The 18080-nt window shown below is 44.9% G+C and overlaps 2 protein-coding genes across 4 annotated transcripts; one reads left to right on the top strand and one right to left on the bottom strand.

The window, feature by feature from the left end:
* Positions 1 to 536: 536 nt before the first annotated feature.
* On the top strand, positions 537 to 8916 carry chrm4b (cholinergic receptor, muscarinic 4b). 3 transcript variants are annotated; one of them, XM_005470236.4, is made up of 3 exons: positions 537 to 1655; positions 2536 to 3428; positions 7204 to 8916. In XM_005470236.4, the coding sequence occupies exons 1-3, from the start codon at positions 1541 to 1543 to the stop codon at positions 7612 to 7614; spliced, it is 1419 nt and encodes a 472-aa protein (XP_005470293.1). In that variant the 5' UTR covers positions 537 to 1540; the 3' UTR covers positions 7615 to 8916. The 3 variants fall into 3 exon arrangements, with proteins under 3 accessions (XP_005470293.1, XP_003458339.2, XP_025764775.1); XM_003458291.5 differs by having other exon boundaries at positions 7201 to 8916; XM_025908990.1 differs by having other exon boundaries at positions 7180 to 8916.
* mdkb (midkine b) lies at positions 8522 to 17705 on the bottom strand. The gene is made up of 5 exons (XM_019360939.2): positions 17552 to 17705; positions 15659 to 15747; positions 11438 to 11608; positions 9773 to 9931; positions 8522 to 8990 (listed from the first exon to the last, which is right to left on the bottom strand). Exons 2-5 carry the CDS (start codon positions 15744 to 15746, stop codon positions 8971 to 8973), a joined length of 438 nt encoding a protein of 145 aa, XP_019216484.1. The 5' UTR covers position 15747; positions 17552 to 17705; the 3' UTR covers positions 8522 to 8970.
* Positions 17706 to 18080: the final 375 nt, after the last annotated feature.

Below are 18080 nucleotides of genomic sequence, written 5' to 3'. Positions count from 1 at the left end.
CTTTTGAAAATATTAATTCCTGTTTTTGGACTGTTGACATTGATTTGCTTACGTATAGGATGCATTTTCCCTTGTATAAGATCAATGCTAACTAAAATGATTTCTAATACATTTGTTAATTATGTACTTTTACAACGATATGAGTTGACTGAAATGAATGACATGACAGAAGCCTGTGTATAAATGACGCCTGCGCTGAAATTGTCAAGCAAGAGGTGCATGGCTAAGAATATACTACACAGGAATAATGTGGAGCATAAAAATCACAACACAGGAGGGAATGTTAGAGTGAATTGTTAAATGTTGTCATTTCTATGCTTGCCAACTCTGATGAAAAGGATTCCACTGCCCTTCCCCCCAGATTCTCGAGGTTCTGGTTGGGGGGGCTGTAATGTTTTATTGCAGATACATCCTATCTGGAAGATCTGCTTCTTTTGATGTAAGCTTCCTGCGTTTACGACCCTTTGGTCAGCAGGAGGTAACACACACACACACACACACACACACACACACACACACACACACACACACACACACACACACATTCTTACTTACATACAGAAGTTCACACATATACATACAATGCCTTAGAACCATGTGGGCGTTGCTTTGCTGTGTTTTGTGCGAACTGTCTCTCAATAAAAGGCAGCGAGAGGAGGCCATCGTCGGGGTCATTCATGATGAGCTAAGATACCGACGAGGCCTCCCTTGCGCAAGTAAACGATCGAACGCTGTTGCCTTGTTTTCCTTTCACAGGAAGAAGTCCTGGATACAGCGGGGTCTGAGTTTAGACCCAACATGTACATTAGTTGCATCTTTTGTGTTCATCATGTGAAAAGGTTTTTGAGGCGAAGAACCACAAGCAACATAACTTGCCTGTTTTGGAAATATTGTTTAACATTTATTGCTCCAATGTGTACGACTATGTTATTGTGTGTGTGTGTTATTGAGGCCTTGTGTGTGATGTCTGGTTTTTCAGCAGAGTGAATGGTTTTGAGTGTAGAGCTTCATTTCAACCTGACAACACGATGTTTGGGAAATTGGGTGAGACGTTATGGATTTGTGTTTACTGTTTGGGGAATACGAGGCATAGTTTCAAGGAATGTGTTAAAGCACTCGAGGAAAACTGTAATAAGGCTGATCTGAGCACAACAGCTGAGCGACGCTGAACTCCTTATTAGTGTTTAAAATGATATCGTTTTGAAGCGGAGGAGGAAACGCGGCTTGTTGTCCACTTTAATGAGCTCTGCATAAATATTTGGAGGCTGGCTGAGAGTCCGCGCTGCTGCTCGGAGGGTCGAGGAACTCGGATGGCAGATCTGTGACTGCACTGCAGCACATTTGTGTCAGAACTGAGGTTAATCAGATAACATAGAGGAAAAGAGATGATATTAGGACTGTAAATAAGCACTCTGATAGTGCTGGAGGTTTCCGTTTGCTTCTCTGTGCCTGCTGCAGTGTCTTCACTAACGGTAATGCTGGGAGGAAGATGAAGTTAAAACCCATGTGGTGGTAACTGAAGCTGGGCTCATCTTCTCTAATGTGTCATTACATCCCACATCTGATGACGTCAGGATGGAGGCTGCATGTAAACTGCTGTGGATGGACTGATGGACGGGCGGACAGCGGCGAGTTGAGCAGCTCCAACATCCCCGGTAAGCTGGACCGAACCTCTGAACGCGCTCGCAGCAACTTCTGCTGGTTTGTTCTGACAGGAAATCTGCTTTTATTTTGAAGGCTTGAACATGTTTTTCAGTCAGCTCCTCAGAGCTGGAGGAAACTTCTCTGAAGTGAAAGTACTGAAGCAACACTGGAAAGTACTTTTACTTACGTAATAATACAGAAGTGCAAAAGCTGCACCTCAGGCAGATAAATGTCAGTTATTTATCGACGTGAGTGTGACACAGCTGTGATTGTATCTGATCACAGCTGCAGCTCATCGTTCGTTTGTCACATTTATCTGTCATTTCCACACGAATGCTCCTTTTGCACATTTAAACCTTTCATGTGGTCCAAACTGAGGTTTGGGAATGATCACAGAAGTTTCAACATTTTGCATTAAATGTAACAAGATCTTTATAATAAACTTCAAACATCTTCGGTTTTTCCTGCAAGAAAATAAAATCCTGCATGAGGAGAACTTCCTATAAACTGCTTAGCTTCATCATTTCTGTGTGAGCTGCAATAAAACAGCTTCTGTGAGGAAGAGGAAATCATTCTCAGGAAGATACTGATTCATTTTCAGGGCAAGTATACAAAGTTCTTTCTTTTAATTATATTAGTAAAAGTCATTAACATCCAACACTGATGATTATTTGATGTCCGCTTCTTTGATTTTCTCTTTATTTCCTGAATTGGCAAGAAAATAACCGATACATCAGGAAATCTTTGAATTTCACTCATTAGGCTGGCGGTTCAGTGTTGACTGGTTTAAGCAACCCTGTCTTTTCTGTTTTAACACTTGTTATTATTTTGTGATCACTTTGATCTCGTTTCAGTTCAATAATATCAAAGTCTTCTTGTGTGTGACTTTAGGAAACATGGAACCGACGCCTACTTTGCTCCGCCTCTCCGTCAACACCTCCCGTGTGCCTTCGCTCTCACCATCATATCCATACAGCACCGCTCAGCTGGTCCTCGTTGCCATGGTTACCACCTCCCTCAGCATCCTCACCGTTCTCGGCAACACTTTGGTGATCCTGTCCATCAAAGTGAACCGTCACCTGCAGATGGTCAACAACTACTTCCTGCTGAGCCTGGCGGTGGCCGACCTGATCATCGGCCTGTTCTCCATGAACGTGTACACGCTGTATAAGCTGCAGGGCCGCTGGCTGCTGGGCCCCGTGCTATGTGACACGTGGCTCGTCCTTGACTACGTGGTGAGCAGCGCCTCGATCATGAACCTGCTGCTCATCAGTCTGGATCGATACTTCTGCCTGACGCGACCGCTCAGCTACCCAGTGCGGCGAACGGGCAGGATGGCGTGCCTGATGATTGCTGCCGCTTGGCTGCTTTCTTTCATCCTCTGGGCCCCCGCCATCCTGTCCTGGCAGACAGATAAGGGCGGGCGCGTCGTCCCTGACGATCAGTGTTACATCCGTCTACTTGTTAGCCCTGCTGTTACTATGGGGACGACTCTTCCCTCCTTTTACCTGCCAGCAATCATCGTGATCGGCCTGTACAGCCGCCTGTCAGTCGCCAGCTACGGCCGAATGAGTGTGCTCATGCCAAACCAGGGTGCTCTCAGGGCTTCCAGTCCCTCCTTAAAAGACTTCCTGCTGAGGCGGCGAGGCGTAGGGACCAGTGACCCCTGCTCAGACCTGACCCCGAACCAGCTCCAGTCCTGCACGCCAAAGACCAGAAGGAAGAAGAAGACGTGCAGAAGTCCAGATGATACAGGGCAGGCAGAGAGTCGCTGGAGACACTGGGTAAGGATGTGTTTCATCTGTTTACCGTCTCTAATGTTGTTGTCAGGGGGCGTGTCACTTCCTGTTCACTCTCTCTGTGGTAGAGTATCACTTCCTGTTCCTGTTCCAACACACAGTGGTGATTTTGTGTAGCTTATCTGCGTAGCAGTTTATTTAAAAACTTATAGATAACTTCTCTTTTCATAGTCTTCACGCGCTTCACTCGCTTTAGGGTTTCTCTAGCTTAGCTCGTAGCCGACTCGTTAGCAGCATGGCCTTTTCACCGTCCTGCACTTTCCTGCACATTGTGTCGCATGTTTAGTTACTCCTAGGCCGGAGGAGGAGCAGTGACCTCCTTGCAAGGCTTCAGATTATGATCATTTTTAGACATTTATCATTCTTCCAGTTATTTCTTTGAGCTCACTGAGCTGGGGCCTTCACATGCAGCAGCTGTCTGGTTTCTGGACGCTCCAACTTCCTGTCACTTAGCTGCTGGAACACCTGGATTTCCACAATAAAGCATATTTCTGTTCTATATTTCTATGAGTGTTTACAGGCCGCAGGATGTGTGGGTAGGTTTCAAGGAATGGATATTTTTGGCATTAATAAGGCTGATCTGAGCACAGCAGCTGAGCGACGCTGAGCTCCTTATTAGTGTTTAAAATGATATCGTTATGGAAACGCGGCTTTTTGTCCACTTTAATGAGCTCTGCATAAATATTTGGAGTCCGGGCTGCTGCTCGGAGGGTCGAGGAACTCGGATGGCAGATCTGTGAGTGCACTGCAGCACGTTTGTGTCAGAGCTCCTTTTTCAGAGAAACTTTTTTGTCTCCTGTTGGTTTTCAGAGTATTATTGTTGGGTCTTTATCTGACAGTATAACATGGAAACTGCAGCCTTGTTCACGTGGCTTTCCAGCTGAACCAGGTGAGCCACCTTCACCTGACCTTTAGCCCCGCCTCCTTCAGAACTTCAGTGTAGTTTTTGTAAACGCTCAGAGATTCTGCTCAGGTTTGTGCAGTAAACCTGAGCAGATTTTTGGCTGCTTTACAAACACGAAGTGAAATGTTCTCTCTGCTTTACTCGCCTGAAATCCTCCCTGAGACTTTTCCTCTCTGTATTAGAGTGAAGGATTCGCCTCTGACTGCACACCAATGGCATCATTAAGCTCCTCCTCCATTTTCTCGATGTTGGTGGCGTCTGGTTATCTGAGCTCAACGTGGCTTTTTTATTTTTAACACGACGGTGCTGCACTGCATTGCTATGAAAGCATCATCAGAAGCTACACGTGACTTGATCATGTCGTCGTCTGTTGCAGTGACTGTTAAAGGTTACTGAGGACACTCACCTTTGACCTTCTTCACTTTGGGGGAGCAGGGTTTGGACACCTTGACGGTGGCCTGGCACTGGGCATTGAACAGCGCTCGCTTCAGCATTCCCGATCGGGTCTTGGTGTTGGTGGTGGCGTCGCAGTTTCCCCACGGCAGTAATGACACTCAGTTACGCCAATCGGAGGTCACTAAAATCAATATTGAATCGGTGTGTAACTTTGCCAAAACAATGTCGGACTCTGTAGTTTTCTCTGGTCCCCTCCCCAATCAGACCAGGAGTGACATGTTTAGCCGCATGTTCTCCTTAAATTGCTGGCTGTCTGAGTGGTGTCCCAGAAACGATGTGGGCTTCATAGATAATTGGCAAACCTTCTGGAGGAAACCTGGTCTTGTTAGGAGAGACGGCATCCATCCCACTTTGGATGGAGCAGCTCTCATTTCTAGAAATATGGACCAGTTTATTAAACCCCCCAAAATATGACTATCCAGAGTTGGGACCAGGAAGCAGAGTTGCAGTCCTACACGCCTCTCTGCAGCTTCTCTCCTCCTGCTACCCCCCCAAAAACCCATCTCCATTGAGACTGTGTCAGCTCCCAAAAAGACAAAAAACAAACTAAAAACCAGCAATAAACAACTTAAACATAAAAAATCACAAAGAAAGAACAATACAGTATCCACATCTGAACCAAAGAGTAAAACAGTGAAATGTGGATTATTAAATATTAGGTCTCTCTCCTCCAAGTCTCTGTTAGTACATGACTTAATAATTGATCAACAAATCGATTTACTCTGCCTTACAGAAACCTGGTTGCAGCAGGATGAGTATGTTAGTTTAAATGAATCAACACCCCCGAGTCATTCTAACTACCAGAAACCTCGAAGCACAGGCCGAGGGGGCGGTGTGGCAGCAATTTTTCACACCAGCCTATTAATCAACCAAAGACCAAGACAGACTTTTAATTCATTTGAAAGCCTGATGCTTAGCCTCGTCCACCCCAGCTGTAACTCAGAAACCAGTCTTACTTGTTATCATCTATCGTCCACCTGGGCCTTACACAGAGTTTCTCTCTGATTTCTCAGACTTTTTATCTGATTTAGTGCTCAGCTCAGATAAAATAATTATTGTGGGTGATTTTAACATCCATGTAGATGCTAAAAATGACAGCCTCAACATGGCATTTAATCTGTTATTAGACTCAATTGGCTTCTCTCAAAATGTAAAAGAACCCACCCACCACTTTAATCACACTCTAGATCTTGTTTTAACATATGGCATAGAAACTGAACATTTAACAGTGTTTCCTGAAAACCCTCTGCTGTCTGATCATTTCCTGATAACATTTACATTTACAATAATTGATTACACAGCAGTGGAGAGTAGACTTTATCAAAGTAGATGTCTTTCTGAAAGTGCTGTAACTAAGTTTAAGAATATAATCCACCCACTGTTATCATCTTCAATGCCCTGTACCAACATAGAGCAGAGCAGCTATCTGAACGCTACTCCAACAGAGGTCGATTATCTTGTTAATAATTTTACCTCCTCACTACGTACGACTCTGGATACTGTAGCTCCTGTGAAAACTAAGGTCTCAAATCAGAAGTACCTGACTCCGTGGTATAATTCTCAAACACGTAGCCTAAAGCAGACAACTCGTAAGTTTCAGTCAGGTTTCAGAGCTCATCACAGCACAGAAACAGCTTTAGTGAAAGTTACAAATGATCTTCTTATGGCCTCTGACAGTGGACTCATCTCTGTGCTTGTCCTGCTAGACCTCAGTGCTGCGTTCGATACTGTCGACCATAATATCCTATTAGAGCGATTAGAACATGCTGTAGGTATTACAGGTACTGCACTGCAGTGGTTTGTATCATATCTAATAGACTCCAATTTGTTCATGTAAATGGAGAGTCCTCTTCACACACTGAGTTTAATAATGGTGTTCCACAGGGTTCAGTGCTAGGACCAATTCTGTTTACATTATACATGCTTCCCTTAGGCAGTATCATTAGAAGGCATAGCATAAATTTTCACTGCTATGCAGATGACACGCAGCTCTATCTGTCCATGAAGCCAGGTAACACACACCAATTAGTTAAACTGCAGGAATGTCTTAAAGACATAAAGACCTGGATGGCCGCTAACTTTCTGCTTCTTAATTCAGATCAAACTGAGGTTATTGTACTAAATCTTAGAAATGCCTTATGTAGCCAGATGCTTCCTCTGGATAGCATTACCTCGGCCTTCAGTGACACTGTGAGGAACCTTGGAGTCATTTAAATGACTCTAAGATGACCTGCTCTACCTCCCAAAGATGGCTGTAGCCTAAAAGACGAGAGAACGGACAGAGAATGGAAAAGAGCATGTATCTCCTATACTGGCTCCCTGTTAAATCCAAATACAGAGACTGGTTGTAAAGCCGCCTGATAAAAACAAATGTAGGTGGCTTGTTTGTCTCCTCAGAAGCATCCCTCTCAAACGGCTGTCAAACCCACTGGAGACGAAGACCACAACAAGACTGAATCTGAAGACTCATCCAACGCTGACCTCCACAGGGCGGCCTCGGCAGTCTTCTCCTCCTGCCCCGACATCAGCTCACATGAGAGGAGGCGGCAGCGAGTGATGGCGAGGGAGAGGAGGGTCACGAGGACCATCCTGGCCATCATCCTGGTATTCATCCTCACCTGGACGCCGTACAATGTTATGGCCGTTGTTGCTGCCTTCTGCCATTGCCGCATCCCTGACGCCCTGTGGACCACAGGATACTGGCTGTGCTACGTGAACAGCACTGTCAACCCTGGCTGTTATGCCCTGTGCAACATCACCTTCAGAAAAACCTTCTGCAGCCTCCTGCGCTGCCGCTGCAGGCGGCTATAACAGCACTGGTGTTTTGTTTTCGGCTGCTGGCTTTTTGCTTTTTTTTTCATGGAGTTTGGTCCTATCACAGGTTTCCATCTAAATGTAGAAGAAGTTTTAAGACGGGCAAAAACAAATGCAAACAAAAGGTTGTTTCCATCCCTGCAGCTCATTGGTTGGTCTGATAAACAGCCGGTGGTGCAAAATGTCCTTAAATCACAGCAGATAATACCATCATGTCTCCATTTCCAGCTCAGATTACATGGCCTCCTATCACATTTTGGGCTGTAAATGTTTGATGTTTATGTAGTTAATTAATCCATCTACTTCCTGCTGCTTCTCTATGCTGTGTTTAATGAGCAGTGACTGATGTAACAGGGCATAAATGCTGTCAAGGCTGCAGCTACTGTTCATTTTTATTATTAAGAAAGTGTTTGGTAGATGCAGCACAATAAAGGAAATAAAACTGTGTCATTACTGATATAAAATCCGTTTAAGGCTGTAAACCTGCTTATTTCTGGTAGAAAGTTTTAACATGACTCTGCTGGAGCCTCTAGTGGACATTAGAGCAACTGCAGGTTTGATGATTTCTACTTTGGCTGCCTTAGAGGTTGCTTAATGGAGACCAGAAACAGAGTTAAAAGAGATAACACCGAGCAGGTGGATTTTTGTGTTTTTAGTTGAAACTGTAAAGGACCGATAATAGAACCCTGAGGAACACCTCGAGCACTTACCGACACTTTAAATGTGGAGAAGTCGATCCGTCTGCTTAAAGAGTCGGGTCACTGAGCTCCTGTAGTGGACGAAGCTTGTGATTTGTTCCTCCAAACTGAACCCTGTTCATGAATATGCACAAACCTTTTATCATCATTATTATTATTATGACAGCCATCGTGTCTGTGCACCAGAAATCACACCAGACTCTTCACCAAAGCAATGTACAGTCTTTATTTTGCTTATTTGTACAGTTTCATCCTGCAGCAACAATAATCTATAGTTTAAAAAATAGATTTCATAGAGAATATTCTCAGATTCTTTAAAACTAAACTCGCCTACAAACAAACTTGTGACGATCCCGTGAGGACCAGCGTCCAGTTTAGTCTGAATTCACGGGTGGCTACCGTACAAGCTTTAGGACTATCTGAGTGTAACGGTTAACAAACTATCAGCTACGAGGATTATTCTCATCATCTAGCGGGACAGTGTCGGAAAAGCTTTAATCCAGAAAAACATCAAATCAGAAACCAGAAAAACAAGAATCAAAAGCAAGGAGAGGCGGTCGGTGTGTTTTGGAGGAGTCTCTCGTTTTGTGTGTTCAAAGAAGGGAAGACGATCGTTGAGGATGAAACGCCGCCGTCTTCTGTCGCGCTTCATCCTTCAGTTGGACTTCTTCTCGCCTGAGGAAGCAAAGCATCAGACATTCATGTTACAACATCGCTCCTCATGATGAATGTCGCACGTTTGCTCTGGTGGAGGCAAGGAAGATCAGGTTTCATCATCAGCTCTGAATCTGAAGGTGCTGCCGACTGGCCTCAGCAGCTAATGCTTCAGCTTAACAACACCTACTGACCAATCAGATCTCTGGGAGACGGCATTACAGCTCAGAGCTCAGATACTTGGAGCATGAGTAAGAAACTGATTTTTAATTTAATTCAACTTTATTTATATACAACGCCAAATCACAACAACAGTCACCTCAAGGTTTATATTGTAAGGTAAACCCTACAATAACACACACAGAGAAACACCCAACTGTTGTATGGCCCCCTGTGAGCAAGCACTTTGGCGACAGTGGGAAGGAAAAACTCTTTTAGAGAAACTTTTTTGTCTCCTGTTGGTTTTCAGAGTATTATTGTTGGGTCTTTATCTGACAGTATAACATGGAAACTGCAGCCTTGTGCACGTGGCTTTCCAGCTGAACCAGGTGAGCCACCTTCACCTGACCTTTAGCCCCGCCTCCTTCAGAACTTCAGTGTAGTTTTTGTAAACGCTCAGAGATTCTGCTCAGGTTTGTGCAGTAAACCTGAGCAGATTTTTGGCTGCTTTACAAACACGAAGTGAAATGTTAACACGACGGTGCTGCACTGCATTGCTATGAAAGCATCATCAGAAGCTACACGTGACTTGATCGTGTCGTCGTCTGTTGCAGTGACTGTTAAAGGTTACTGAGGACACTCACCTTTGACCTTCTTCACTTTGGGGGAGCAGGGTTTGGACACCTTGACGGTGGCCTGGCACTCGGCGTTGAACAGCGCTCGCTTCAGAGTTCCCGATCGGGTTTTGGTGTTGGTGGTGGCGTCGCAGTTTCCCCACGGCCCAAACTTGTACTTGCAGTCACCTGAAAGAAGATTTGAACTTTGAACCCACGGAGCCGCCCCACGTTTCCCCCTCTGCCTCCCAGGCGCATCGCTGCCAGCTTCATTTAACTGGATTCATTTTCCATTGACTGGCACATTTACATGAGTTTTTGACTCCTCTGAATCATCAGTGGGATTTTTCTTTTATTCTGTAAAACCTGAATAAAGTCACAAAAATGCCAGATGTAGCAAAAATAATACAATAAAGCTCATTTATTCAAAATGAGATTGAATCTTTTCTTTCGATAAACACCAGTTTTGAAACATTTGAGTTTTTCTCCAAGTCTCTGTTAGTACATGACTTAATAATTGATCAACAAATCGATTTACTCTGCCTTACAGAAACCTGGTTGCAGCAGGATGAGTATGTTAGTTTAAATGAATCAACACCCCCGAGTCATTCTAACTACCAGAAACCTCGAAGCACAGGCCGAGGGGGCGGTGTGGCAGCAATTTTTCACACCAGTCTATTAATTAACGAAAGACCCAGACAGACTTTTAATTCATTTGAAAGCCTGATGCTTAGCCTCGTCCACCCCAGCTGTAAAACTCAGAAACCAGTCTTACTTGTTATCATCTATCGTCCACCTGGGCCTTACACAGAGTTTCTCTCTGATTTCTCAGACTTTTTATCTGATTTAGTGCTCAGCTCAGATAAAATAATTATTGTGGGTGATTTTAACATCCATGTAGATGCTAAAAATGACAGCCTCAACATGGCATTTAATCTGTTATTAGACTCAATTGGCTTCTCTCAAAATGTAAAAGAACCCACCCACCACTTTAATCACACTCTAGATCTTGTTTTAACATATGACATAGAAACTGAACATTTAACAGTGTTTCCTGAAAACCCTCTGCTGTCTGATCATTTCCTGATAACATTCACATTTACAATAATTGATTACACAGCAGTGGAGAGTAGACTTTATCACAGTAGATGTCTTTCTGAAAGTGCTGTAACTAAGTTTAAGAATACTGAGTTAACTTCAATAATTACTTCCTCCAAACCATCAACGTGTCTTTTAGACCCCATTCCTACAAAACTGCTCAAAGAAGTCCTGCCATTAATTAATGCTTCAATCTTAAATATGATCAACCTATCTCTAATAATCGGCTATGTACCACAGGCCTTCAAGCTGGCTGTAGTTAAACCTTTACTTAAAAAGCATCTCTAGACCCAGCTGTCTTAGCTAATTATAGGCCAATCTCCAACCTTCCTTTCATATCAAAAATCCTTGAACGAGTAGTTTGACTGTTTTAAATCAAAGACAATAAAATGAATTGTTGGAGTTTTCTGTTTACTGGAGCTTTTTGTCTTTTAGAGGAGACATCATGTCCTGGAGATAAATTCAGAGCATTTAATAGGGCAGCGAACCCCGAGTATAAATGTAATGTATAGATGTTAGAGTTAGTGTCTCGAGCTCCACCCTGTGACCGTCCAGAGGACCTCCGCCCTGTGTGGTGTCGGCTGTGTGGAGCCTTACTGATGTCCTTCTTCCAGTTGCAGGGGATCTTGCAGGGAATCTTGTCGGTGTGATCTTTGCAGGTGGCGTCTCTCACACCGTCCCCGCAGTCTCCGTGTTCAGGTATGCACTTCCCGTACCGAGTCTCTGCGGGGGAGCACTCGGAGGCCGTCCGGGTCTTGTCATCCCTGCCTGCTGAGCAGAGAGTCGGTCAGACACCTGCACCACACCTGCAGCAGCTCAAACACGCTGACACAACATGGTTTAAACACACCGGAGGCTATTTTTCTGTTTCAGCTTTTGTGGCCTCATAAAATGTTTTCGTGTAGAACGTTTCATCAGACAGTCTCAGCTAAACAGTTAAGAGAAGAACAGGTTTGTACTTGTGGTTTGATTCCACCTGGATAACTGAACGCTCTGATAAATTTAGCTTTTCTGCCTCTTAAAAGACGTTTCTGTTGAATATGAAGTGTGTTTCTTTCTTTGATGTTTGCTTTGTGCTGACAGCGTGAGCTGAGGAGGGATTTTATGGCTCAGTCACACTGGAATAAAACCAGGACTTGTGATGAGGAACAACCTGTGATCGCACTGAATTTTTTGCTGTCAGCAACTGATTGCAAGCAGCTGCAGTGAGCAAATAGTTGCCCAGAGGATGAACCTGCAACACTCTCACCCTCTGCACAGGTCAGGTCACCTGGTGGGAGGAAACCTGTCTCCAAACCGCCACGCCCCCGCTCAGACACTTTTGCAGATCATTGCTGTATAACTTGTGATGAACACGACTCCGCTCACATAAAAGTCATTTGCAGTTAAATTGCAGCAACGACATCACTGTCTTCTTCAGCTGGACTCTGAATGTTAAAGTGAGTTTCTGCAGGTCGTTACATTTGCATCTCTTTAAGATCTCAAACAGATTTTTGTTTCCTGTTGTATTCCGGCCCGCTGCTTGTGCAGGTAGTCTTGGAAAAACCCGGAAACTATCCCAATGGTTTATACCGACATTAAGGTGCAGTGAGGTCATCAAATGTCATATTTAAATAGAGTGAGAGTAGGGGTGGGCGGTATAAATGGTATACGGTAGAAACGATATAAATTTGGCCAACAATAGAGATTTTGACTATACCGCTCTACCGCGATAGCGCATGTTGATGGTGTCATCAAACTGCACCTGTTTTGGTCGAAAGTATTGCAGCAGCTAAAAACATCATCATCTGCAAATTATGCCGGGCGACAGTCATAGCAAAGAGACGAAGCACTTTTGGAATATGGGGAAAGCCAAAAACTGCGCTTCCTCCACTTCCCTACCACTGATTCATTAATGCTGAATTCTCTGGCAGCTGCTCTATTCCCATGTTGTTGCAGTATATTAATGACTAACCTCGTATTGTGGATGGATTATCTCAGTTGTTCTCCTGACGGAAGTTTGGTCCGTTTACAGCATCCTGCCATGCGATTGCATTTGTCCCTAACCATCGGGAACCCTCACGTTAACTTTTATCGAGTGGAAAAAAGTTAGCGTTCATCCTCCAGCTTCACTGTGGTCGTGTCCAAATTCATGGGCTGCATCCTCCTGAGGACGCATTTGTAGACCAATTACGTCACAGCGACACGCCAAAGGCTGTCCAAATTTGTAGACTCCTCCGAATGCAGCCGACAAATGCGTCCTCCTTTTCCCCGAATTTGAAGGATGGGTTGGGTGTATCCTTCGTGGCCCACCATATCCCAGAATTCATAGCGCGGCCCAGCCAAACTCCAGTTTCCGGCAATGGCGGCCGCTACTAAGTTTTAATATTACTCTTATTAATCTTTCTGGGTCACAAAATAAACTTTTAACATATTTTCAGGCGAGAATGTAGCTGTGTAAACTTCAAATATCTGCTCGGTTTATCAAGACATCGCATATTTGCAAAAGTGCTTCGACGTTTTCGGAGACGTCTGTTACCCACCAGCTCGATAGCTAGCCGAGAGCTCGAGGGTCGCTGAAGCTGCCGAGAATGGCACAACTCCCGGCACATCATTTTCAGATCACTGCGGACTTTCGCTACTCAGGTTAAACGTAATATATAAGTCACTTAGACAACCTAAAAAGTTATTGTTTGGCTTTTTTCAGTGTTTTATTTGTTCGTGAGTAAATCGGTTTGGCTGAGATTAAAGATATTAGATTAGATTAGATAAAATAAAATAAAACTTTATTAATCCCCCGGGTGGGTTCCTCCTTGGTTTTTACACAGCTGAATAAACGTCAAACAGAAAACTGATTAAACAGAAGTGTGAGACGGTCGAGAATTTACGCCAGCGTCCTGTTATATTTTAGATAGCAAGGAGCAGACGGCCGAGTTTATTGAACTCCACCGAGACAGCGGTGACGCTAATCAGAAGGCCAGACCGTCCAATTCCACAGCAGTTTACTTCCGGCCTACCCGACCTTCGGAGGACCTGGCCCACGTAGACCGCGAAGGCCGGGTCCTCAGGAGGATGCAGCCCATGAATTTGGACACGACTTGTGTTTATGTTATGCTAACATAGCTGTGTCGCTAGCGATCACGTAGCACATCATTATATACCAGCTAGCCAAACTTCAGTAACCCTACAAACGTCACTGCTGTTTAGTTTTCTGTCTTCATTTATGTTGGAAGTGATAGCAGAGCTGTACGTTTGAATGTTTCAGAAATCTCTCAGTCAGAACATGCTATATCATGTTTAGGTGGAAGCTAGCGAGCTAACTTCCTGCTAACTTCTAACGCCGTTAAATGTAATAAATTCTGTTTTCATGGATGCCTGGATGTTAAACTTAATTGTTACACCTGGTAAAGCAGCAACGCTGATCATTTTATTAAAGATGAAAGAATTTAGATAGTTTTTAACTCTCAGTGATGCCGCAGTGTTCGTTTGACTTTGGGACCTGAAGCAGACTGAGTTTAGGACTCAGATGACTCCGCGAGGCTCCTGACTATGGTAGCCGTAATGCTCCAACAATCCATCAAGCAGTGCGGCTTCGTAGCTCACTAAAGTCGTACTCAAACATTTTTGACAAGTTTTTGAGCGCCGTATACCACCTAAAATTGGTTCGAGGTCAGTAAGCACAGCCAGAATTCATACATAAGGCGCACCAGATTATAAGGCGCACTGTCGATTTTTGAGAAAATTAAAGGATTTTAATTGTGTCTTATAGTGTGTAAAATACGTTATACAGAAGAAAAGAATATATCGCGATATTTATCGTTATTGCACATGCTTCAAATTATACTGTGATATGGATTTTAGGCCACATCGCCCAGCCCTAAGTGAGAGCTTAGAGCTCCTGTACATCAGCATGAGACGCTGGGAATGGGCAGGTCAAACCTGGAAAAACAAATCTGTTAACGAGGACAGATGAGCTCAGCTGCACCTGAAACACGTCTTATTCTGTTTTTGTCCATTTCGTGAAACTTTATCCGCTTTTCCCTCTTTGGTCTCCACCAGCTCCTGATTTTAAGAAAAGTGCCTCTCTGGACTGAATGCTTCACAGTCCCTATATTTCAGTCATTTTACCCAAAGATAATTACAAAAGCAGAAGGAAAAGCTTTGCTGCTGGATCGGGGACGATCTGATATCGTCGTGTTGGTGTTGTTCCCAGATCATCATGAAAATGTTGTTCAAGGATCAACATTGCAAGTGACCAATCAGAATGTTGTGACGTTATTCTTTTGCACGCCAAGCCATTCGTGCATTTATGAAATTCCAATGTTGCAAGGACAATATCAATTCTGCTTACCGTTTATTAAAGGGTCAGGGTCAGGGTCCGTTGATCGGCGGACAGAGCCGGTTTCTCGCAGCTTAAGTACAGTTTTTTGTTTTACGGCAGTTTTTCCTGAAGTTGCAAAAGTATGATGTCACAACATTCTGATTGGTCACTTGCAATGTTGATCCTGGAACAACATTTTCATGATGATCTGGGAACAACACCAACACGACGATATCAGATCGTGCCAGGGTCGGAGGCTCTCCAGCAAAGCCTGAGTTAGTCTGGAATTTAGAGATGAAAACTGGTAAGAGCTTTTTTTGGATGTTTTCCACGACTGGAACGTTTTATTTTTCCGACAGGAAAAACATGTTTTTCATGCTCGTTAATCTTAAATGCTTTACTTGAGTGCATGCCTGCTGTGGTGACAGGCATTCCTGGGAATGCACTTTTTTTAACAAAAGAAGAAAGAGAGAGTTGACTTTCCCGGTGTGGTTACAGAACATGAAGGACAGCCACACCTTTGTGATGTTTGGCTCTTCTGCTGGCCTCAGCGGTGAGTGTCAGGGCCAGGAGCAGCAGCAGCGTCACTGAGAACAAACTTCGCATTCTGCAAAAACAAAAACACACTTACACTTACACAGCGATCATTATTCATCACAATACACCGTCAGTCAAACACAAGCAGTGAGAAAGAGGTGGACGCTCTGCAGCCAGAGGCCTGGACGCGCTGCCACAAACAACCACACCTTCCATTTGTTTCTAATGTTTGCAGCCGATTGGGTAAGAGCCACGGGGCGACACAGAGACACAGAAAGGTTACAGCGAAGCCACAAAGAGAGCAACTACACAGAAACACAAACATGGACGAAAGAATCACAGAGACACGAATCCACAGCTAAAATCACAAAGAGCTGGAACTTCTGTCTGTGCTGAAACACAGGAATGTGAAGTGGAGTTGAGTTCTGCTGTGTGTCCTGATCCGCAGCCTGGACGCGGGTCATCGAGCCAGATGGTTCAAACATTCAGTCCAAACCAAATCTGCTCTCTTCACCTCCTCCCGTATCACAGCGCCTCAGCCCAGTAATCTGACTATTGTAGTGAGAGCAGCAGCAGTGGGATTATGAAAGTGGGCTAATGTATGCAGAAGCTGCTGTCAGCACACACACACACACGCACACACACACACACACACACACACACACACTCGGCTGTTGTTTTGCATGTATCGGTGGTGTGTTGCAGGATTAGCACGTTCCTTTGGTGTTTGACGGCAGCGATCATCACACAGCAACAGCAGCCGTCGGCTCGGGGGACAAATGGAGAGCAGCCTCCAAAGAGAGAGAGTCAATTACCCAGAAGGCCCTGCTCTCCCTCTCTGCTGTCATTGTGCTGGGAGATGACAGACTCCTCTTTCAGCCTCCATTAAAGCAATGGTCCTCTTTCACATGTCAGCTGGCACAGCAAATCCTGCTCCTCTCGCTCCTCCTGCGGCCTTTTATGAGGAGAGAACCGGCTCTCAGCAGGCCTCCAGTCTGCCCCCCATCAATGAAGAGGAGGAGGAGGGGGAGGAGGAAGAAGGGGGCGACCGAGCAGCATCTGAATGAGCTCTTTAGAGTTCCCTTCAAAAGAATACTGATTCATTGGCCCAAAACAAAGCCTCTTCTAGCCTGGTTTCATTTCTCTGAAGCCTAACACAGATTCCCCCCCCCCCCGCGCGCTCCGTCCGCCCTCCCCCGCGAATGGAAACGTATTTGCATCAGAAAACAAAGAAACGGGAGCGAAGAAAAGCAGTGGGATGCTCCCTCTGGTTCAGGAGCAGGAGCGACATCAGGAGAACTTCCTCCTGGATCTCGGGGTTCATTCTGGCATCCGGAGGCCAACCTGAGGCCGCGAGCACGAATCCCTCACCTGCCTGCAGCCAATCAGAGCGCACACAGGTGACTTGGAGAGAGAAGCTTCAGACGAGTCAAAAACGTAAAGCTTTGAGTAAAACGAGCCGCAGCTTTCATTCCACTTCCTGTCTTTCTTCTTTATTCCGATTCATTCGCTCCCGTTTTCATATTTCTGTCTCATTTCTTTGTTTCGGCTCCTTCCTTAATCCCTTGCTGCCTTTCCTTCCTTCACATTCAAGAGTAAACAAACAACAAGATTAAACTGAAGCTAAACAAACAAACAAACAAACAAAAGTGTCGCCAATGAGCCGCAGCGGGAGAAGCAGAATCAATCTAAAGAGCAAAGTGTTGCGTTCGGAAAGAGGAGCTCCAAATGAAAGCTTTGCAGAGAAATCTGACAAAGTGCGCTTCGGAGGGCTGCGGGCGACATTTCTGCTCCTTCAGCGAGCGCCGCCCGAGCTCGCAGCTCCAGACTCTCCTCAGAAATATCGGAACAAATGCGCAAACACGGAGACTTACTTTGTCGGGCTGGAGAGGAGCAGCCGGTCGAGCTGTGGAGTCGTCGCCTTCTGTCGCTGCTTCAGCTGCAGCTCCCGAACAACCCCTCACACGCACGCGCGCACACGCACGGTGACATCACACACTTTAATCCAGGAACAAAACAAGCTCAGCTCATTTACATGTAATGCAGAATGTGTGCGCGCGCGCGTGTGTGCGTGAATGTTTGCACAGTGGAGTGCAGCTCAGCCCACAGACGCGTGTCAGGTGAGTTTCAGGTGGAACGGCTTCTAGGAGACACTCGGTGTGGGTGAAAGGTCACGAGGCAACTCTTCTTAAAAAACAAAGAGAAAATGTTCGTGTTAAAACTGCCAGCAGCAAGAAGGAATCTAACTACAAAAGTAATGGGATACTTTTTAAAAACATGACATTTCAAAGCTGAAAATTCAAACTGGGAATATTTGAACATGTAAAAGAAATAAAGAGGAAACTTCTTCGGTCTGAGTAAACATGTCCCACAGCCCGATGATGGCGCGCGTCTTTGTTCTGT

The sequence above is a fragment of the Oreochromis niloticus genome, linkage group LG7 (genome assembly GCF_001858045.2).
Source record: "Oreochromis niloticus isolate F11D_XX linkage group LG7, O_niloticus_UMD_NMBU, whole genome shotgun sequence".
Classification (NCBI taxonomy): Eukaryota; Metazoa; Chordata; class Actinopteri; order Cichliformes; family Cichlidae; genus Oreochromis; species Oreochromis niloticus.
The sequence above is the reverse complement of the archived record's forward strand: the minus strand, read 5'-3'. Positions and strand labels throughout refer to the sequence as shown.